Raw genomic sequence first — 25,034 nt, forward strand, 5'->3', positions numbered from 1 at the left:
GTATTTGGAAGGAGTTAGAAGTAAAAAAGAAATATTGAAAAAGGAGGAGGCAAGAGAGGAAATAGCAAATTTGAGTACTTAGCTGTGGTTGGTGATGTCTCAAATTAGAGTGCTGAAAATGAGGTGATATGCAAAGCTTAATTTTAAAAAGTAGAAGTCCCTCTCAACCTCTTTAGAATAGATGAGAGAGTGAGGTCAAAAAGAAATGAGCAAGGAAAATAACAAAAGACAAATTTCTGCAGTTTTGCCTATTGCAGACAGCCTTACACCATCATTTATTGAATAATTATGTTATTGGTTAATCACACAGTTCCTTAAAAATATCTGTAAATTCTGTTTCACATATAATCCTTGAATATTAGTGACTGATTGAAGATATTCACTATTTTCTCATTGCCAGGATAAATTCAAGCATGATTAATTTCTTCTTTAAACATATCATAATCATATAATAAAACCTGGCATGAGTTATCTTGCCACAATTTGCATTAAATTTAAAATATTCTTTTTCTATTTAACTTCACCTTGAAATACTACAAAATAAATATTCTGTGAATGAGTGTTTCTACTGTGAATTTTTTAAACATTCTATAAATATGTTATATAAAATATGAATTAAGAGATTTTCTACAGTTGTAGGTGACTTTGAAAGAAATGTTATTATATTAAATTATTGAGAAAGCTGGGAACTAGAAGTTTAAGCTAATAAAAGCTTGGAATTACTGCCTATCAAATTATTTGAAATGAGGCATACATATGTGAAGATTTATTAATTTTTAAAACTGTATTTATTTGTGTAATTTTCCTCATGTATATTTCTTTTCTTCTATTTGTGCTTTAAAACAGTAATGGCTGACGCCAGTTGAGATTTTGCCTAGCAGAATTCATGTTGCTCTTGCTACAAAGCTTAAAAAGATAAAAGATTAAAAAATGAAGGTCTGGTGATATGGTTTTTTTTAACTATTTGGTGATATGAGACAAGAGATTGTTTGTACTCAGTTCTCCTGCTAACTATTTGCCTTTTAAACTCACCATTATTGCGTTGCCTTGCATGCATTTTCTGAAATGGAGGTGAAGAAGAGATGACCAGAGCAATACATTCATGCTGTAATGTCTGTCCAGTCCTCAGAATTTGAGACCTAGATCTGAAATCTAGAAGGTTATCATTAACATAAACTTCTTGACATAATTCATTTAATCATCATTGAGTTTTCAGCCTTATTTTAGGAACTCTGAGGAATGCAAAGCTACATACATACAATATAGCTTTAATGGTCAAGGAATCTATTTGAGGAGATTACATGCATGTAAATAGTTATGTTATAAGGCAATTTTGTTATCAGTGTTATGAGTCATTCAAGAAAATTATTATAGTAGTTTAAAAGAGGAGCCCTTTTGGCCAGAGAAGTAGAGTTTAATGGAGAAGGTAGTATTCCATTTGGATCTAGCAAGTCACATGTAAACTAGATTTTTGCCTCAGATACTTACTAACTGTATGCTCCTAGGGAGGTCATTTAACTGCTGTTTATTTCAGTTTTCCCAATGTAATATGAAGGTGGTAATAGCACTTAATTCAGAACATCATTGTAAGGATCAAATGAAGTAGTATTTAAAGTGTTTAGTGCAGTACCTGCCATGTAGTAGGCACTCTATAACTGCTTATTTCTTCTCCCCATTTGTTATTTAGTCTCATTTGAGCTCTCAATAAAGCAAGGTAATTCCTTACTTAATCTTGATATTTTACTTTTGCTTAATCATTTCTCTAACTCATTGACTAAAATGGCTATTTCAAAATTTCTGTTTTCTTTTCAAATCATCCATGAACATCTCCTCCTTCTATCTTATCAGCTAGGCACTTATCTCATATTTCAAATATGAAAAAATTAAGTCCATTCATTGATAGCTTTCTCTTCTCTTCTTCTCATCTCAAATCCCCCTATGATTACTGACTATATCTCTTCCACTCTATTCTTTGAAGTAGTCCTTCTTGCCAAAGACTTGATCACTTGATGCACTTTTGATCCTCCCATCTTCTTCAGTAGATTGCCTCCTCCATCATCAACTCTCTCTCTAATTGTAATCTCTATCTACTAATTCCTTCTTGGTTATAAACACAAGGTTGCCTCCCTTATTTTAAAATACAAAGAAATCTTCTTTAATCCTACCCTATCCCCAGTAACTTTCAACTTGCATATTCCTTTCCCTTCTCAAATTTCTTGAAAAATCCCTTTATACTTTGTTCTAAACTCTCTGTTGATCACTAACCTCTTCAATTGAAATTGCTCTTTTCAAAGTTTCTAATAATCTCTTAATTGTCAAATATAATGATCTTTTTTCAATTCTCAACCCTTATTGACCTCTTTGCATCATTTACACCTTCTGGTGGTCTCTCCAGAATTTTTATTACTATTCTTCCTTAGTTCCTCTCATACCTATCTGATCTCTCTTATTCAGTCTCCATCATTGGATTCTTATCCATGTTATTCCCATTGAGTATAGGTATCTCCCAGTGCTTTATCCTCATCTCTATTCCCTTTTCCCCTCTATATTGTCTTACATGATAGTTCCACGGGTTCATTTATCATCTCTATGCAAATTATTTTCAGATTTATATATATATGTGTGTGTGTACATATATATATATGTATATATATATGTGTGTGTATGTGTGTATATATATGTATTATATATATGTATATATATATATATATATATATATATATATATATTATCAGCCATATCTCTTTCCTGAACTTTATCCCTAAATCATTAACTGCTTATGTATATTTTAAATATGTCTCATAAGCATATCAATCTCAATATATCCAAACAGAAACTTTATTATCTTTCTCCAAAAAAACTACCCCTCTTCTGAAGTTCCCAATCAATGATTGTCAAACTAAAGGAGGATATCCAAGCCAAAGATACCTTCATTCCTCTCCAGGCTGCACTGCTCACTCATCTGCACAGAATTTGTCTACCATGCTATAGAAACCTCTTTCACCTTGGAAGCTCACTCTACCTTGGACTGCTTTTCACACTGGAAGTACTCTCTACTCCTGATGACTCACCTCAGGCTGGTTCTTCCAAGAAACTCCAATTTAAAAAGACTCAAACCAAAAAATAGGTTCTTAAGGACAGGAACTATCCATTTTTTTGCTTCTATTTGTATTGCTAACACTTAGCGCAGTGTCTAGGGCACATAATAATCACTTAACAAATGCTAAATTGTTTTAATTTAAAAACAATTCTGGCCTATCATGCCACACCTTTTAGATCCACTAACATGACAGAACAGGAAAATAACAAATGTTGGAGAGGATGTGGCAAAATGGAGACAGTAATGCCTTGTTGGTGAAGTTGTATACTCATTTGTCCATTCTGTAGAGCAAATTGGAACTATGCCCAAAGAACTATAAAACCATGCATATTCTTTGACCAAGCAATACCACTCCTAGGTCTCTATCTGAAAGAGACAAAAAGGAAAAAAGATCTTTATACACAAAAATATTTATAGTAGTTCTTTTAGGAGTGGCAAAGAATTGGAAACTGGGGACTGTCCATCTATTGAGGAACAAGCTGTTGCAAATGATTGTGATGGAATACTATTGTGCTATAAGAAATGACAAGCAGTATGCTCTCAAAAAACAACAACAACAACCCTAACTTGGAAAGATTTATATGAACTGATGCAAAGTACATTAGAACATTGTATACAGTAACAACAATATTGTATGATGATCAACAGTAAGATTTAGTTCTTCTCAGCAATACAATGATCCAAGACAATTCAAAGGACTTATGATGAAAAATGCTATCTATTTCTAATAAATAAATGTATTAACTCAGAAGTGGCTCTTATTGTTATAAACTTGACTCAGTTGCCTTAATATTTGAGAAATGGATCCTTTATAAGAGAAACTTACTGTAAAAATTCTGATCCCCCTCCCCAATTTCCTGTTTTCCAATTTAAAGTTATGTTATATAAAAACAACAATAAAAAAGAAGGCTATTTATAAAAAGCAAAGATATTTTAGAATAATTTAATTGTTGGTGAAAAATGTAGATTATCCACTATAGGAAAAAATAAGGGATTTATGTTCTGAGTATTGCTGATTTCACTTAAAGAAATCTGCTTGTCAGATCAGAGGAGAAGGAGAACAATCCCAGAACTCAGGAATTTTCCACCTTTAGCCCTCAAGTCCTTTGGTTCCATAAAAGGCAAGTGATACACTGAAGTACACTAGATACTGTAGTTATGTCCTTTAGTTCACTTCCAATAAAATATCTAAAGTCAATATTCCTTGAAACAGGACAGTTTCTAAGAAGCAAGGGGAGGAGAGATGGCCAGGGGTCCTTATGTTACATGAACATGTCTGGGAAACTCAAAATACAAATGCCAAAGGATTCTGTTAAGAAATACTAAGACAAAGGCAGTTAAGGATTGCTCATTGAAAACTTCCTCAGGATACTTGTTAGTAAATCTTGGGGTTCACTTGGGAAAGAGGGTGTTTTTGTCTACTCCCATACCTCCCAGCTGTAAAAATATTTCCCTCTGAGGTTATCTTTCATCTCTTCTGAATGCATCTTGTGTATGTGTGTATGTATGTATGTATGTGTGTATGTTGTATATATAGATAGAAATGGATCTAGATATATAAATATATAGATATATATATGCTTGCATATTTATACATTTATCTATGTCTATACCTAGCTATATCTATCCATCTCTGTCTTTCTCCTCCATTAGAATGTAAATTTTCAAAACTAAAAGCTGCTGCTTTGACAAGACTAATAAAATTGGCAAACCTTTTAGCCAACTTGATAAGAGGCTAGAAAAGAAAGTTTGTAAGGTTAAAAATTAAAAAAAAACTTTAAAAGAGCATATCTTGAACATTAGAGAAAAAAAATTAAATTGGACACCAAAAAGATATAGAAATAATAAAACTAAAGTGAATTCTAACTTCCTTGAAACAGTCAGTGTTTTTGTTTTTTTTTTTATTTTTTTTTTAATCCTCAGAATTTAGCATAATGTCTGGTATATAGTAAGCATTTGAAAAATGCTTGTTGGGTGTTTGATTTTTATCTTTTAAAAATTGTGTTGTGCCTTTTATTAGCAAATGGATATATATATACATATATGTATATATATGTATATATATATATTAGATGCATCATCATGTTGTACTAGTTGTAATCTACATTTTAAACCAAACTCTAATTTTTTTCTAATACATAAAAAGAATATTACATATTTTTTATCTTATATTCACATATGAATGTGTTTCTGATTAGTAGCAGAGCAACAAAACTGTCAGTATCTAACATTACTAATACTTCAACTTCTGTGTTACAAATATGTCCTACTGGCTTACATATCTGTGACCTTAGACACTTAAAACCAGATATTAGTCTGTTGCTGGGAATACCAGTAGAATTTAAACCATGTTTATCATTTATTAAAACTAGAGCTGTCAAATAAATGTATATAATTATTACATTATTCCATGCTTTTGGAAATGACAGTGTTAAACATTGATGCAAAGTCGTTTTTTTTTTTTCATAGAACTTTTAGAGATATAGTTTAAAACAAGAAAGAGAGCAAAAGGTGAGAAATAATTTTAAAAAAGAAAAAAAGAGAAAGATACTCGAAAGCTAATAAATAGTTTTAAAAATTTAACCTAGTAACACAAAATTAAAATATCCAATAAATTTGTTTCAATCTTAATGATAAGAAGTAACAGGGTTAAAGTATATATTCACATATATGTATGTTATATTACATAAAACAAATACTTGTTAATATACATATGTATATGGAGGGGCAGAGGTTACATAGATATGGAGGGGCTGTGCCTGGTGGGGGTGGGGTGGGGGGTGGGGAGATAAGGACTTGAATAAGATTTAAATTGAAGAGGATTTGAATTTTGCTTTATTATCATTATGTGACCTGGGGCAACCAATGAAACTCTTTGAGAATGAGTTTTCTCCTCTCTAAAATTGGGATAATTATAGTTCTTACTGCAAAGCCTTCTTGAGAGATGAAATGAGATAGATAATGTGTGCAAAATGTTTTGCAAAACTTAAAGATAAGTTTAAGTTATTATTGTGTTTAAGAATCTATTATTTATTTGAAGTTCTTTATATTTGTATCTCCAATGCTTAGCATATTGCAGTTTATATAATAGTTTCTTAATAAATGATTTCTGATTTATTGATTTATTGAAATTCTTTCTTTTATAGCTGTAAATTTTTGTCAAGTTCTCCCAGATCTTATTTGCACGTGGGAGCACACACAAGCATTTTGTTTCCAAATAGTATGTGCATATTTGTAGGTTAGGTGATTTAGAAGTTTAATCTTATATCTTGTATTTTACTAATATTTTTTTTCATTTACTAGCCATAAAATGATAGCACTTACCAGGCAGATTTGTTGTTGGCATCAACAGAAATATTTGTAAAAAGTTTTTAGCCTGATGCTTGGCATGTAGTTGACACCAAATAGATGTTTATTCCCTTTCTTCCTTTATTTCATGAACTTGTTCCTTGATTTTTTAATTTGTCTTTAAGTTTTTTCAATTACTTTGATGTTCTGAACACTAGATGTCTTTCTGGAGTTTTTCTAATTAAACTTTCATCTCCTAAACATTAATTAAAAATTTGAGTTTTTCTTTAATTCCTGTAATACTTTTATTATCCAATTTTATTTTTGTGTTAGTGTTTTCTTTTTTCCTACCTGACAATGTTTTATACTTTGTTTCTGAGAAAATTTAATACCTTGGATAATTTACAAGAAATAGTTTATTAGATATTAATTTGGTTCTACATTTCAAGAAACAAATACACAGCACTGGACTCCTAAAAACACACAACAGGATTTATTGGTAAAAATCATAGATAGTAAACACAAATACAAAAATACAGGTTGTCCCAAGTCTTAGTGACAGTTTTAAGTGGCTTAAAACAACACTAAGACTTTTGGAATACCTTAAATTACAAAGATGTTAATGCTAGCCAGCTTTGCTTTATACTCAGTTTCTTATCTGTTTTTTCTGGTGTTTATAATATGCAGATCAGTAGAAGTGATAGTTCTAAGAATTTTAACCATATCTAGAACAACAAATTGGGTCTATGTAGCAATAATCAGTTAGATTTCATTCCCAAGAAGGCCATGGGAACTAAATCTTTTAACCAGTCACCATATATTAGTCAGTCAATCAATTAAAAAACATTTATTTATTAACATTTATTATATTATTTAAAAATACTACTTAATCATCTCCCAGTAAGCTACATAAAGATGCTCCTAAGGATTTGTAGAATTCATTTGGTTTTGTGGATTCATCAGTTATTCTATATTTTTCTGTCTGCCTGTCCGTAATTTTCTCTTTGAGGTATGATCTAGGTGTGTTATCTTTGGACTTCCATTAGCCTAAGCTTACCTGGATCTGAATAATGTTGTTCATCTATCCTTTTTGAAGAGCTTCAGTGACATCCTGGGTGATGTATTAATTTACCAGTGAATTGGATTTAAATGAGGCAGAGGTATGCAAAGTTGTCCATGTTTACTTACTACTGCAATCATGAAAGTTTGGTGAGAAGACCAAAGTCAAGATAACTGGTGATGGTCTGAGATGTAATGGATGATTTCCATTTATGATATTTGACCAAGTTCCAAGGGCTCCATAGAGCCTGCTTCAGTCACTTTCATGGCCACTGGAATAAGTTGTTCTCATCTGACCATTCTGCTAGGGAAATCTTTTGGGACTTGGAAAGGCATCCCACTAACTCACTGGCTTGAGGTCTATAGGATACCCTACCTTAGCCCATCTGACAAGACAGGTGTGGCCACTGCAGATGCTAAAATTCTTGGAGACCCAATTATATAAATAATGAGATCATTGACTATCAATGTACATGCTACTTTATTTTGGAGCATCTTATTTATTTCTCTTGATAATTTTTTTTATCTCTACTCTCTGAAAAGACTATAGTAGTAATGATGATGATAACATAGCAGTGCTTTTCAGGTGCCAGATGATGAAAAAGGCATGTTGACACATTATCTTAACATTATGATCACGGAAGAAACAGATGAACAAGTGAAATTATATTTATTGTTGTCTTTCAATACAAGAATATACCAACTTTGCCAATTTTTTTTATTTGTAATCTCCCACTTACTTAGGTCTGAAGAAAACTTGGGAGCTACCCTTCCTTTCAACTTACACTTTTGTTCAAAATAAGTATGTGAAGATTGTTATCATAAATGTTACTGAAAAATATATTACTTTCTGAGTATCTGTAACTGGGTTAATATTTACACATACTCTAAATGAAGTGTTTTGGCCTTCTTATACTTCAAAAATAGAAGTGGGCAATGTAAGACTGAAGGACCTTTTGTATATTGTGATTTCATGGATAGATGGATTATAAAGATGAAGAATTCATCACCACACAATGATTCTTTAGGTAATGAGCATCTTTCTACTACTTGGATAAGCCACATCTGAGAATGTTTGTTTCTAGGACCATATTCTATTGCCTTTTAACAAAGGAGAATTTACCGGAACTTAAGTTCAATAGAATCTGTGAAATGAAAAGACAGCAAATAAGAAAAATCTAGAAAGTGAAATACAATTGAAATATTAGAATGAAATAAGAATCAAGGAATTAAATTTGAATTGGGAAAGTAGGGACAATATCACTTTAAAATTCCACTCTTTTAAGGATTACAGAGGTAATAAAGAAAAACACAGGGATCTGAGTGTGTTTTGTTCTGTTTTATTGATTTTAAGATATGAAGACAAAGGGAAGTTAGAAAAATACACTACAGAAATAAGGAATAAGAGGGAGAAATTTACTATTTCTCAAAACTGGAATATGCCAGAACAGTTCACACTTGGAATAAGGATTCAAAGGGGAGGGGAATAGATATTTCAGGAACATTTGTCTCTGAGTTCTAAATAGCCAGCTTTCAAGTGAACTTTTAGACAAATTCTATATTTCTGTTATTTTCTTAAATGAGATATAATTAGAGGAATATGTAAAAATATATTTTTAGGAAAATTGTTTTTGAAGAAATGTCACCCAGGCTATACATTTCAGATGTATGTTTGACTATAGATTTTTTTATGATTTAAATAAAATTACAACTATGATTTTATTTTTACTCTTGGCTTACATTTTAAGATAAATATTGAACATTCCCATTTTTCATTTTACATCAATTTGAATAGCATGTTTATGTGATTTTTCTAGGCAGCAAGACAGTGCCACAGACCAAGCTTTAGTGGATGAATCACAAATAGCACCAACCAGTATAGAGAAAGACATTTTGGTAAGAGATTACTTTCTTGGTAATTATACTTGAGAAAAGCAGGAACCTTAGAAAATATGTATACAGATTTCCTTATACAGCTTGTGTGGCTCTGATAGCACAAATTGAAGAATGGTGTATATATAAGGTTGCTTTGTTCATGTGAAGAGTTTTTCTTTTCTTTTTACCTGGATAGCACAAAGGTTAGGGAGTGAGTAGCTGACTGTTTTCCTTTGTGTTAGAACTAGTCTCCATCATTTATCATTTAGAGATTTATTTTTATAAGAACTTTTTTTAATTTTTAAAATGTATAGTAAAAGGTATTAGAAAATTTAAAGTCTAATCAGTTTACTACTATAATTGAACACATTTTTTATAAGCAAAGTATCATGGATTGCCTTATTCTTAAACATTAGAGGTTTTCAATTGCTTAGATATTTCAAATAGTTTCTAGTAATTGGAATTTTAAAAAATGGAATAACCTTTGACAAACTACAGTATACATTCCTATTGAAAACACTAGAAACAGAGGAATCAATGGATCTTGTATTAAAATGATAGATATTATTATATAAAAACAAAAGCAAGCATTGTCTCTAGTAGGGATAAATTCTAAGCCAATAAGCTCAGGGATGTAGCAAAGGTATCCCTATTATCATTATTCTGTATTGTACTAGAATTGATCATTATAACAATAAGACAAGAAAGAAAACTTGTAGGAATGAAAAAAGGCAATCCCTCCTTGCAGATAATATGTAAATACACTTAAGAGATTCCTAGAGAATTAACTAAATCAGCTAAAACTTAGTTTAACCAATTAACAACCAGCAGAGTTTCAGAATGCAAAATAAACCCAAACAAATAATAAGTATTTCTATATCATTCCAACAAAGTTCCACAGCAAGAGACATTCAATTGTTGGGTGTCTACCTGCTAAGAGGAACTATATGAATATAATTATGAACCTTCTCACACAAATAAAGACAAATCTAAACAATTGGAGAAATAATAATTGCTTGTGGGTAGCCCAAGTCAATATAATGAAAAGTATCATTTCAACTAAGTTAATTTACTTATTCAGTGCCAAAGCAGACTACTAAAGAATTATTTTATAGCTACAATAGGCAATGTAGGAAACTTCATTTAGAACAAAAAGATCAAGAATATCAAGGAAATGATTGAAAAAATGTGAAAGAAGATCACCTAGCAATTCTAGATTTCAGATTATATTATAAAGTGGTAATCATCAAAATAATTTGGCACTGGCTAAAAGTGGCAGAGCAGTGGAATACATTAGATACAAAGAACATAGTAGTAAATGACTATAATAATCTATTGTGTGATAAACCTAAAGATTCAAGCTTTTGAAGTAAGAACTAAACATTTAATAAAAATTGCTGGGGAAAGTGGAAAGAAGTTTGGCAGAAACTAGACATAGAATGACTTCTTACATTGTATAACAAAATAAGGTAAAAATGGGTAAATGATTTAGACTTAAAGATGACACAAGTATGAATGATATAGGAAAGCATGAAAAAAATTACCTGCCAGATCTATAGATAGAAATAATTTGGTTTACATGAAATTTAAAAGCTTGTACATAAGTAAAGCTAATGTAGTCAAACTTAGAAGGAAAAAATTTACAATGTTTCACTGATGATAAAGCTTATTCTCAAATATATGGGATAATGAGTCAAATTTAAAAAAAAAAGAACCATTTCCTAGTTGATAAATGATAAAAGAATATTAATAAGAAATTTTCAGTAGAAGAAATCAAAGATATCAATAGTTACATAAAAAATACTCAAAATAACTACTAATTAGAAAAATGCAAATTGAAACAACTCCAAGGTACCATATCACACCTATCACATTAGCTAACATGCCAGAAAAGGAAAATGACAAATGCTGGAGCAGATGATGATAAAGTTGGAAAACTAATAACACAATTTTGGCATGATTCTTTGAATCCAATCACTCTGGAAAACAATTTGGAACTATGACCAAAGGGCCATAGAATTGTGCATACTCTTTGACCCAGTCATCCCATTACTAGGTGTGTTTCTCAAAAGATCAAAGAAGGGACAATCCTAGGAAGATGATGGAGTAGGTTGGTAAATTTCAAGCTCTCCAGATTTCCCCCACAGACAGAACAAATTTGCACCTCAGAGTGAACATAGGCTGATGAACAATCAAGAAGACATGGGACAGAACAGGAGTCCTCCTGTTACAACCCAAGAAGATAGAAAGACCTCAGCTTGGTGACTAACTAGTGTGAAGTGCAAACACCTCTAGGAGAGCTCCACAGAAATACCAAATGGGGACCCTTGGGGTTAGCTGGGTATAGCTGGAGCTTCAGCAGGAACAATAGAAACTTTCACAACCTGGACAGCTTGTGAAGTTGGGGGTCTGAGTTTGGGAAGACTGAGTGAACCTTAGCTGATTAGGAATGCCAGGCCCAGTTGTACTGTAGGGATGTGACCCTGGGCAAGAACGAGTCAGTACTCCATGAGTGCAGAATCAGTGGATCAGGGATGCTGCTGGCTGTGGAGACTTGCAGGGGAGAGGTGGAGATTTTGATTTGGGGTTCTAATTGGGGTTCTAAGTCAAAGCTGAGAGCTGAAGTGAAGCTAGAGGCACCATCTCCCCCACCCCAAGATCAGAGGTGCTTACACTAATACTGATTCTCATTTAAAAAAGAAAAAATGAGCCAGCAAAGAAGAAAGAACCCAACCATAGAAACTTACTATGAGAATAGGGAAGACCAGGGTTCATCTTCAGAAGAGGATACCTATTAAGGACCATGCCTAAGTGAAGAGGCAGGTCAATCCTCCAAGAGCCTCCACAGCTGTGAATTATAACACTTGGAAGGAGTGCAAAGCAGCCTTTATTAATATAGGTGTTCCTTATTAATTGGGATTAAAATAAATTGGAGGCAACAGGGAAGAGGAGAGAGACCAGAACAGGCATTTTCAAAAGTCTCTCATCAGTTATCAAAGTAAGAACTGTTTCTACCCAAAGAACAACGTTAAATGGCTCCCTGCTCAGAGAGAATTTATAGAATTCAAAAAAGACTTTAAAAGTAAAATGAGAGAGATTGAGAAAAAAACAAAAACCAAACCAAACCAAACCAAAACAAACAAACAAACAAAAAAAAAAACCCACCTAAAACCATTTTAGAAAAACAGGAAGATTACAAAAAAAAAAAAAAAAAAGTTAACTAGAAAAGGAGATACAGAATCTTAAACATGAAAATAACTCTTTGAAAATTAGAACTGGGCAAGAAACTATTGAAGCTGCAAAAGACTCAGAAGTAACAAAACAGTATAAAGAATAAAAAAATAGAATAGACTATGAAATATAAGAAAAGCAACACATTTAGAGAACAGATCAAGAAGAGAAAATATAAGAATTTATATTCAGGATTGCCTGAAAGTTATGACAAAAAAAAAAAAACAAAAAAACAAAAAAAAAACCTCCTCGACACAATAATGCAAGAAATAATCCAAGAAAATTGCCCTGGGTATTAGAACTTGAGGGGAAAGTAGAAATAAAAACACATAGGAACATTATTGCCAAATCTGGAAACTCCCAAAATGTTTTAAAAATTAAAATATTCTGGAGCATTAGAATTATACAGGACTTCTCAGCAGACACAATAAAAGACCACAGGTCCTGGAATCATATGTAAATAGACCTGCAGCCCCCAAAAATCCTATCCATCAAAATTAACTATAATATTGAATGAAAAAAACCAAAAAGGACATTTAATGAACTTGAAGATTTTCAAGACTTTCAACCAAACCTGAACTCAATAAAAATTTTAACATATAAGAGCCAATATCAAAGATTAATTTCAAGGAACTTAACCTGAACAAATTATTTTTTACATGAAAATGTAGACCATATGTTTAGGATTGACATCAGCAAGAAAAATTAAAGCAGCATGAATATGATCTGACTCTAAAAAACAAAATTGTTTAGAAGAAAGGTGAAAATAGTAACTATGTTATACAAATGAGGTGTGGAGGAAGAATAGACGTAGAGGCATTGATAAGCAGAGGAGAGCTTGTAGTTTTGAAAATTACTTACTGCAAGAATGGATTTTGAAAATTACTTACTGCAGGAATGGGTTAAATAGGCAACATTACATATATATCATGAAGTGTATAGCACCTTCCAAAGTCTATAAAGAAATCAGGAAGGAGTTAAGAGGGATGGGAATAGAATAAGGTGGGGTATAAAAAGATATATTGATTTATGGCTGTGGGGCAAGGTGTATAGATGAATGGTCTTGGGATAAAGGATAAGGTGGAGTACAGAAGCATAGTAGTAGTGGAAGAAGATTTGTAGATTAATGAGAAGGAGGGTAGTATAGGATAAGGAGAGGTACAGAAGGGTATTTAGAGTTGGATAAGGTGTGTACATCAATGGGAAAGAGAAAAGGTGGAGGAGAAGATAAGGGATGGGTTGGGAGTGGAGGTTAAGTAACTGCAAGGCAAGTTAAGGAGCAGAATTAAAGAAGAAAGCAGGGATAGGAAATAAGAAGATATACAGAAATACTGTAATAACGATCAGGAGTAAAATTTTTTGGAAAAAAAAAGAGGACTAGTAATCATTGATCTTAAACAAAGTCAAAGATTCAAACAAGAGAGAAATCTATATTATATGTAGGTCATAGTAATACTGTTTAAGATATATGTTTATATATAGGCAAATGCATATTTTATATTATATATGTATGTGAGTATATGTGGATGTGTATACATGTAGGTCTATGTATGTGTGTATATATAAATATATGTATATGTGGGTGGGTCTGGGTCTGTGGGTAGGTATGAATTGTGTGTGTATGTATATATATATATATATATATATATATATATATATATATATATATATATATATATGCATATACATTTACATATACATACACACATTTATACATCTGCATTTAGCTGTAACTTTCTTGGAGGAGATGAAAGGGGAAGAGAACAAAAGAATAACTTACAAGGAAGCAAAGATGGACATTCATGAATATATTTTTTCTATTATTGTATGTACTGTCTTGAAAGGGAAATTTATTGCTATGTATTTTGAATCCTCCCTGATGTTCTGCTGGGCACATGGCAAACATGGTGTTTTTAATTTTTATTTTATTTCCTTTCCCTCCTTTTTTCTAATTTTTTTTTTAAATTTTGAATTTAGCTAAATAAAAAAGTAAAAAAGAAATAAGAAATTTAAAAAACCGCATGAAATTAAAAAAGAAAAAAGATCAAGGAAAAGAGAGAATGGCTTATTTCTACAAAAATACTTATAATACCACTTTTAGTGGTGGCAAAGAATTGGAAATCCAGTGAATGCCCATCATTTGGAAAATGGTTGAATAATTGGTTATAATGGGATACTATTGTGCTATAAGAAATGATGGGGGGCAGCTAGATGGAGCAGTAGAGCACAGAATCTGAAATCAGAAGGATCTGATTTACAAGTCAAATTTTTTAAAAGTTATTTTTTAAAATGTATTTACATATAATTAGGAAATATTTAATGAAATGAATAAAAATGTTTTTTAATATTTATCTCAGAATTTGTATGCTAAAGTGATAGTATCCAACAAACTGATTTTTCATACATTAAATTCAGCTTGTGCTGTGTTAAATACCAGTTCTGCATCTTGGTTTTTTTTTTTTTTGTTTGTTTGTTTGTTGCTTGAGGCAAGCAGTTTTTATTTCTATAGAATTTTAAATTAAAAAAACAAACATGGCAATATTAAGATAAGAATGAAAATTTACATGAATTTTTAAAATCTGTGAACTCTACCTTATTCTCTGAAAATTAACTCTTGTTCAGTAAAAATATTTACCCAGTAAGGATGATCCAATTATTTTAGTATAGATAGTGCTAAACTCATCTAGACTCTCTTATCTCTTGTAGCGATACTACTATTATATCCACCATGGAATTGATACCGAGCATGTAGCTCCAATGGAAGATTCTTGGCTAGAACATGTCTTGGAATTAGTCCCCAAACACCTGAAAGTACTCACTGACAGAATACTTGTACTTTCTGATGAAATGAGAGAAGATTATCTTCTTAGTGTAAAGAAATCCATCGGTAATTTTTTCGTTTTTTACAATTGTTTTATTTCTTATTATATTACCAATTGAGAAAAAAAGTGAATATAATTTGTATGGCATTTTAAAAGGATACTGTAGTAGACAGAGTAGTAGTCGTAGTATCAGAAAGAAGTGATTAAAAATCCTACTTTGACACTTAATATCTCTGTGATCCTGGGAAAAACATTTCATCTCTTTGGAGTTTCAAGCAACTCCCAAAGATCATATTATCATAAGGTCATAGATTGAGAACTGAAAAGTACTTTAGAGGTCAACAACCTAAACTTCTCATTTTATAGGTAAGGAAACAAGAGTCCTAGAGAGGTTAAAGTGATTTTCCCAGTGTCAATCACACGACTTGGTAAGGGTCTAAAGTGGAATTCCAGCTGACTCCAGGTCTGTCGATCTTTGTTCCAACACCAAGTGTTCCCTGCAGTGAGAAAATCACAATTCTTTTGTGTGTATTTTTGTGTGTGTGTGTGTGTGTGTGTGTGTGTGTGTGTTATGTATAGGTGTATATATATATGTGTGTGTATCTGTAAACTATTTCTTTTTCTCTGAAAAAAAAATTTCTTTTTTGAAAAACACACATTATCTAATAAAAGTTTAGAGAATGCAATATGTGAATGAAAGTAGTACTGATGTAGTCATGGATCTTTGAAGTATTAAAATATTAAAGTCTCAAGTAAATGTCTTCATTAAAGAGCTGCTTTTAAAAACAATTCCATCAGCTTGCACATTTGTGAATCTTCTATTCATGTGTGGTATTTCTTACACTGCTTTTAAAATAATTGTAAATCATGGGCAGATTTCATCAGTACTAGGAAAGCAGAAACAAAAGTGAAAAATAAAATTTGTGTGTCATTGGTGGGTATTTGTTTTGATAATGGATAGAGCATTAGAATTCAAGAAATTGAAAAAAAGCTATTAAATTGTGAAATGATCTTGAGAACCTGTTATGAACAACCTATTCCCCTCAAGGAACTCACTATGTAGTTGGTGTGATAAGCACAAACATGAAATATTTAAATAACAATAAAAATAACAATTTAAGTGACATCACAACAGAAAATGAATAATGGGGATCTTTCTTTTGAGCTAAAGACTAATATCTGGGTATATAGATTAGATAAAGTCTTTATCAATAAATTTATAAAGACTATATTGTTTTCCAATAGGACATTTTTAAGATAAATATTTGCTTTTAAAGACCATTTCATTTTCATATTTGTGTTTAAATGCAGTGTGTATAAACAAGGTTGTTTAACAAAATTTCTTGTATTTTTTTAGTTGACTTTGTTTTAAGAGATCCTAGAGAAAAAGAAGAAGACAAAAAGAAAGAAGAGCTTCCACCCCATCGTTTAGAGTAAGAAAACATACTTCCAAAATGCGAATTACATAGAAAATGATGCATGTGGATAGCTATATGGTTATTTATCAAGGGTATTTCTCTCAATGCATTTTATGTGTATCTCTTGCCCATATAAGGTTATTTTTAGAGGATATAGGAAATATTGGGTTTTGAATATGTATTCATATACATTTATAAGAAGCATTTTAGGATTATAGGTTCCAAAATAGTATTACTTTGTCCAATTCCTTCATTTTACAGAGATTAAAACTAAGACCCAGAAAATTAAAATGACTTGCTCATTGATACATAGGTAATAACTCAGAAATGGAATTAAATCCAGCTGTCTGGATTGCTGTGTTCTTTCCACTGTATTAATTTGCCTCTCAAATAAATCAGTTGTTATGAACTTTGACCCATTCCTTAATAAAAATAACTAACCTTTAGTAATGCATTCCTCAAATAGCATTCATAATTGGAACCAGGTTCATTTGTCCAAATAACTGGCTCAAAGTCTATATAGTTAGTTTTCTTTCATAAAAAAAATATACTCTGAATTGTTTTCTGTGATTATTAAAAAAATGCCAGAATGAGATTAGGGAAGGCATATTTGAGGAACATCTAAGAAGTTGATGAGATCCAGATGTGTAATTTGATTAGCATCAATAGGAATAACTAGTGATAATAAGTCAAAATTAAATGTCATTTGAAAAATCCAATAGTGAGAGAGTAAAGAGATAAAATTAATTTTTAAGTTATGTAAAAAGAAAAAATAGAGATAGGGTACTCTTAGAAAGTAAGGAATGATGACTTAGATCACATTTTTAAAATTACATATCAGTAAAATTTTAAACTATAAGTTAAGTTTGTAGGATTGGGGAAAATGACATCTATATTGCTGCTGTTCCCACATTAGATGAATTGTAACTTTTCTGAAAAATGGATGCATTGTATTAGAAGAGTGTGTGTGTATGTATGTGTGAGAAAGAGAGAGAGAAGAGGGAGGAAGGAAGGGAGGAGAGAAGGAAAGAGGGGAAGGAAGGGAGGGAAAAACGGAGGGAGAAAGGAAGTGAGGAAGGCAGAGGGAGAGGAAAAGGGAGAGGGAGAGGGAGAGAGATTGGGAGTTTGCAGAGGAGTTCAGCTGTATAGTTGAAAGGTGGATGGAAACAAGCCTCCAGGTTAGGTGAGATGTAATCCATCTTTCCACCTTCCTATTCAAACCATGATCCCTTAGGGTCATTCCACGGTACCCAGTGTCTAAAGACTACTGATTTGGGTAATAGGATCTGAATGATGAAGGAATGGATTATCAAAAAAAGAATATGAAAGTTAGGATATGTTAACATAGAATTTTTTATATGAGAAAAAAATTTCAGGGAATTTCCAAATGCAAGCTGTAATAGATCCATAAAAAAAGTTTATAATAAAGGAAATAATTTGATAGTATTCTGATATGAATAGGAAATTGAAAAAAATAGTTATGAAGTAGCATAGATGATTGAATTTTTTTTAGATTTTCATAATTCATTATGATGTTTAGGCAAAGGGTTGAGAATTTGTAGAAAATATTAATTTATGTTTAATGTTAGTTTGTGTTATGTATTTTAGTTTGGTCTACTTAAGCACAAATTACATATTTTTAATTACAAATACATAATTTTAAACTAAATGTCAAGATGCTTGTTTCTTCTCCAGATGCTAAATTAACCAAGTAGAGATAGAGATTACATTAGAGTTGTACACTAAGACACAAAGCCTATCAGCCTGGACCAGGGTCATCTTTCATCAAGTGTGACTGCCCCTCTGAATTTGATTGAAGAATCCCATCTCTCCATTTTCTTCCATCTAGAGAAATAAGATCTACCTGGTGTCCTGTAAAATTAGAGATGAGACACTGCTCTTGGCACCAAAATTTAAAAGGACACATTCCAAGAGAGTAACTTTGATTCCTGTAAATAAAGATGTAATGGTTTAATCAGGGGAATTTTCTTACTCCCACCGTGATTAGTTCCTGCTACAGTGCACATCCTGGCTGAGCCTCTTCCTATTACATGTCACTTGTACTGTTCTTGGACCTGGGATCCTTCCAGTGATGCATTTACTTAGCTCTTTGCACTGAGCCAAATGTACTAGAAAGACTTGACACTTTAGAATGACATATCAGTGGCTTATTCTGGAGGGAGGAAGAAAAAGAGAGAGCCAGAGGATCAAGTCAATCCTTTTAATGTCTTCTGAACAGAGATTTTCCTGTCTCACTGTCTAGTCCTCCTGGTTGTAGCCTTCTCCTCCTGCTGCCCTCATAAAAGGCTAGGAGATTTCTGTGAATACATCTACCATTTAGAAGCAAAAACATTTCCCCAAACTATTTATGGTTTTCAGGTTTATACTGCCCTGTGAGTATTACTCTCAAGCTACTATCATAGACCTCAGAATTAGAAGGTACCTCAGAGCCATCTAGGACAATAAACACCTGAAAAAGAATTCCCTCCACAGTGTACCCAGTAAGTAGCCTTCATTTGAAGGTGCTTCTTTAAATTACTAGTCCATTACCTCCTGAAACACTCCATTTTAGTTTTGGATAATTCTGTTAGGAAATTTATTTTTTCCATTGGACTAAAATAATCTCTCTTACTCCCATCCATTGCTCATAGTTATTTACTTAAGTGCCATATAAGTCCCACATGAGAGTCCTTCAGACATTTGAATTCTGCTTTTCTCTAGATGGGATCTGACTAGTTCAGAGTACAGAAAGGACCGTGCAATAATCAAGATAAATGATAAAAACCAGTTCACTATTCCTGAGCAGTCACCCCACTTGATGCTGATAGGGCAAACTAGAGGGTCACTGCCTGTCTTGTTTGAGCTGTGTGACCACTGCTTATCTCCTTGCCACACTTCTGACTGTGTTTGCATTCATGTTTTCCTTTGGATACAGTATTTTTACAGCTAGTTATTGTACATTTTACTTGAGAGGGGAAGCTTTTTCTTCATTCATGCAGTCTAGCATGAACTTTCACAATGAGCTTCCTGTATGTAAAGTAAGGTTTTCTCCAAGTGATTGCTTCCCTATTTTTTCCCATTTGATAACTCTTCTCACTGCATTGCAGAGGATGGAAACCACACATTTGCTATGATCACAGCCAACAGATAGATGTCCTTGTACTCCTTTTTTAAATTATGTAAAAAATAGCAACATATTTTCCATTTTTATTATAAAAAGATAACATTGTATTTGATTTTCCAGTAATTTATATTTATTAAGGTCCTGTTCATTCTTTAAGCCCCAACTTAAATACAAATTCTGTAATTAATACTTTAGTAATACACTCTAGCTAAAAGTGATTTTCCCTCCTCTCGCTAAAAGTGATTTTCCTTCCTCAGCACTTTACCCTTCTCTCATAAATTTAAGCTCTACTTCTATATTGTAACTATTTGTGAATCTTTATTATTTTTCTAGTAAATGTTAAATTTTTGATGTTACTGTTGCATTTTATTTTTCTTTAATCTCATTTAGCTTCTCCTCACTGTTGTACACATAAGTGCTTAACATATATTTAAATTGTATTTAAAATGTTATGAAGCCATTGTTTCTGAGAACATTGAATTTTTAAAAGTATTTTCTTATGATTTGTAATTATTTTATCTTTGCCTTTAGAATGGAAATTCTGCCAAAACCTTGGAGGAAGACTTTTTTGGCAGCTTGCAGTTTTATTAGAGATAATTTAAATGCAATGAATCCTACTATGCTTGCTGTTCTAGATCTGTGGCAGACTTCTTTTAAGTAAGTAATCCTTCTTTTGTTAGCTTTGTTAAATAATGCTCTAATGAAAGTAACACTGTTCATCTTTTTGTTAAAGTTAGCCCATTAAATTGTAAATTACTAGAGGACAAATGTTAACATTTTAAGCTTACTTTTTGATTTCAGGTCTAGCACAGTATTTGGCATATGATTTGTTTAATAATTTTTTAATTTAAAATTTTGACCACAACATGATCAGTGTGATTGTCTTAGAAGGAAAAGTAGCATTTCTTTGCAATAGTGCATCACAAGATGCCCTTTAGGTATAACTATATTACTTAATTTGTACAAAAGGAATATTTATAGAGATTTTGCAAGAATAGAACAAACATATCTCCTTGACTTTGGGCATCTTCCCCTATCCTACCTTAATCCCTGGGGAGAATAAGGTAAAATTTAAAGTAGTTGCCACAAATTATTGATCTCATAAACTTCATTTCCAAATTTAGCATCACCATTGGATGAGTTGCTTCCTTGTTGTAGGACTTGATATTAATTGGATTAATTGATATTAATTGGAACAACAGGTTGCACCTTACCGAATTCGGCTGCAAACTACTGTTTCTGGACCTCTGTTCTTCTAAACTTTTCAACTTCTATAAGGCCTTTAAGAAGATATTGCATAGAGTGGTAGCTGGGTGCTGCAGTGGATAGATCACTAGACCTGGAGTCAGGAGGACCTGAATTCAAATTTGGACTTAGACACTTAATAGCAGTGTGACTCTAGTCAAGTCACTTAATCCCAATTGCCTATAAAAAAAAAAAAAAAAAGAGAGAACATATAAATGATTATATCAAGTACTGGTAGATTCCCTTCCTTCTCACTTTTTTCTGTTTTTCCTCTTTAGTTTCTTGACTTTCTGTTCTTCCACTTTATTATATTGATTTGATCTATCCACAAGCAATTAATGTTTTCTCCAATTTTTAGATCTATATTTCTGCAAAGAATATTTTATAGTTGGACTATATAATCTCCTGAAGAATTTTGGTAGATACATTTCCACATTTTATATCTTCTATAGTAATTTTAAATGGAATTTCTCTTTCCAGCTCTTCCTACTGGATTTTGTTTGTCAATTATAAGAATGCTGATTATCCACCTGTATTTCTTTTGTCTTATAACTTTTCTGAAGTTAATAATTTCACTTAATTTTAGTTGACTATTTAAAGTTCTCTAAGTACACCTCTAATTCGTCCTCAATTTCTTTTCTTTGCACTGTTATGTAGTATGGTGATAATGGGCATCCTTCCTTTAGAAAGTCCTCTATTTTTTTTCTCCATTACATATAATGTTTAATTTTGGATACAGGCAAACATCATTCACTATACTAAGTAAAGGTTTACTAACTCCTAAAATTTCTAGTTTTTTATTGAAATTGGTGTTAAATTCTGTCAAAAGAATTTATAGCATCTATTGACAAAATCATATTTTTATTATTTGTATAATTAATTTATTCTATTTATAGTTTTTCTTACTATATTTATAGTCTTACTGGTATTTTATTTAAAATTTTTGCATCTGTATTCATTAAATATGTTGATCTCCTTCCTCATGTACTTTCTGTCTGTCTTTCTCTTTCTAATACTTTATTTGTATTCTGAGAGACTGGAAAGCTACCTTCTTATTGTTGTAAGTAATTTATATTGTATTAGAATTAATGGTTCTTTTAATATTTGATAGAATTTACTTGTAAATCCATCATATCCTGAAGTTTCCCCCCCCCCCCTTTGGAAATTGCTTCATGGGTTTTCATAGTCTTTTTAAATTATTGGATTATTTAAATATACTATTTCTTTTTTTGTTAACGTGGATGGTTTGAACCTATGTTTTCATTGTATTCAAATATTCTTAATGTTCAGTTTCATTAGCATATAATTAGGCAAAATATTTTCTGATAATTTCCTTTATTTTTTCTTTAGTTATTATGAGTTCTCCTTTTTTCTATGCTCATATAAATAATTTAGTTTCCTAAGTCTTTAGAAGAATATTATATAACTGTTTGGACATGTATACATATATTGTATTTAATTTATACTTTAAAATATGTAACATGTATTGGTCAACCTGTCATCTGGGGGAGGGGGTGAGGAAAAGGAGGGAAAAATTGGAACAAAAGGCTTGGCAATTGTCAGTGTTGTAAAATTACCCATGCATATATCTTGTAAATAAAAAGCTATAATAATAAAAAAAGAATATATATGTGTATATATATATATATATATATACATATATATATATATATATATATATATATATATATATATATATATATATATACATCAGTCAAAGCATGCTAAGTATGCTTATAAGGACTTGGGATATCATTACCACAGATAATGGTTTCTTAGAAGTACATGTAGGTCAATGGCCTCTTCAGTGAGCCAGATAGCTTCACAAGGGTAGGAGACCATGTAGCCAGAGAGGAGGCAATGGATAGAGTTAGTGGTGGAATTGTGGAACATTCATGGGGTAATGTGGTTGCTTTAGAATACCTGAGTTGGCAGTATCAATATATTGTTGAACACAGGAATGCTAAACTTTCTGAGTACAGGAGAGTTCTTACACAAAGATTTTCTGAATAAATAGCAAGATTTCTTGGACAAAACTGGACCTCAATCAAAGACTCTTGAATGAGAGGAGAAAACAGTATATACTGTACTCTAGGATTGAACTAAATGACAAACACTTTTTAAAAGCAAGAGATTGAAAAAATAGAAAAAATTATGTATAGAGCATCTCTAGATAGCATTTTGCAAATTGTTAATGTTTCATTTTTAAATAGCCAGTACTATTAGTAATACTACTAGTATTACGAATAGTATTAGTGTTAGTAAATACTATTATTAGTAGTAATTTTATTAGCTATTAAAAATGGAACATTTGCCAACAATTTTAGGTCTTTCAATTTTATAACATCCTTGGTATAAGGGAATTGGAAAAAATTAGGAAAGTATATTATTACTTTAAAAATATTAATTATCAAGTAATTTACCATGTCTAAGCATTAAAAAATGACAAAATTTTAACATCTATACTGCCAAACTTAAACATAACATATACCTTCTATTGTTTTATTAATTCTGTACATTTTTGGCATGGCATTGTAGTGAACTGAAAGATTAAGCACTTTATGCAGTATTACTTGTTTAGTATTTTTAAATTTTTATAATAGAACCTCATGCAACCTTTATAAAATTTAATTGTGCAGAATTATGGTCAGAATTAGGATGACTTATATAAGTATTTACTTCTAAAAGCATCACTGAGAAATTTAAGAGATCTCTAAGAACAAATTGTCTATAGTAATTTTAATAAGAAAGCTAGTTAGGAGAGATTCTTTTTCTTTATTTGAGTAGCAGATTCAAATGAGGCATTTTTCCATTCTCTCATTAAGGCCATGAAGAAAATTGACTATTGACTGAGGATATTATCCTAAATATTCTAATACTGCCCTTAATTAGGATGTTCTGCCTACTTTTAGAGATTCAGATTTTTCAAATATGAGAGTAATAATTCAAAGGTTGAATTGAATTGCTTTTTCAGTGCAGCCATTTAAGTATTAAAAACAAATTCATTCAATGTCCTTTTTAAATCAATCAACAAAAATAGAAAGACAAGAAAAATATGAACTAAATTCTCAGTTTTTTAGCTTTATTATCTAATAGTCACAGACAGGACTAAAGGGATAATATGAAATAACTTTAGTAAAGTGCTTTGTAAACCTTAAATTTCCATGTAAATACCACGTGCCCAAGTGGATTTTAATTGAATAACATCTTCATTATTGTCCAAAGATGATAATTTTTGACAGTTCCTCAGACCAATTGAATACTGACATTTTAGTAATTGAAATAAAAGACATTTAATTTGTCTTTCTTTGAAAGATAGATCTAATAATCTTACTACTGACTTTAGAAGATCAATCTTATTAATTTTTTCTCTAAATAGATTGTCAACTGTCAGTATTAAAGAATTCACATAATTTCGTGCTGGCATACCTTAAGTTATCTTGATTAGGTTAGAGAGTCTATATATTTTATAAGAGAAATTAGATCCTCTTAAAAGTTTTTTTTTTTAAGTTGGTTCCACCACTAAAAATATTTTTATGAATAAAGAGGGCTTTTAGAGATCTCTGAATTAGAATCTTTCTCTGGACAGATTATTTTTTTATATATTTTGTGTACAGGTAAGTGATTTGATGAATAGAGTTCTCTGTAGCTGACATCAGGAAGATCTGGGTTCAAATCCAGCCTCAGATAATTACTAGCTATGTGATACTGGGCAAGTCATTTAAACTCTCTTTGTCTTAATCCACTGGAGAAAAAATAGTGAAGCATGCTCATATCTTTGCCAAGCAAATCTCATGAGTAACTAATGAGTTGGATATGACTAAATGACTGAACAACAACAAATAGATGTATATGTTTTTTCCCCCTCATAC

At 31.4% G+C, this 25,034-nt stretch overlaps 1 protein-coding gene across 1 annotated transcript in view; it reads left to right on the forward strand.

The window, feature by feature from the left end:
• The window catches only part of DNAH7 (dynein axonemal heavy chain 7), a 278,808-nt gene that overhangs the window by 21,442 nt on the left and 232,332 nt on the right, over nucleotides 1-25,034 (forward strand). Inside the window, exons 5-8 of the mRNA XM_074302814.1 lie at nucleotides 9,265-9,343; nucleotides 15,260-15,440; nucleotides 16,733-16,808; nucleotides 20,449-20,574. Of these exons, the coding sequence (XP_074158915.1) occupies nucleotides 9,265-9,343; nucleotides 15,260-15,440; nucleotides 16,733-16,808; nucleotides 20,449-20,574 (462 nt within the window). The remainder of the gene's footprint in view (nucleotides 1-9,264; nucleotides 9,344-15,259; nucleotides 15,441-16,732; nucleotides 16,809-20,448; nucleotides 20,575-25,034) is intronic.

Source organism: Sminthopsis crassicaudata, chromosome 3 (genome assembly GCF_048593235.1).
Source record: "Sminthopsis crassicaudata isolate SCR6 chromosome 3, ASM4859323v1, whole genome shotgun sequence".
NCBI classification, from domain to species: domain Eukaryota; kingdom Metazoa; phylum Chordata; class Mammalia; order Dasyuromorphia; family Dasyuridae; genus Sminthopsis; species Sminthopsis crassicaudata.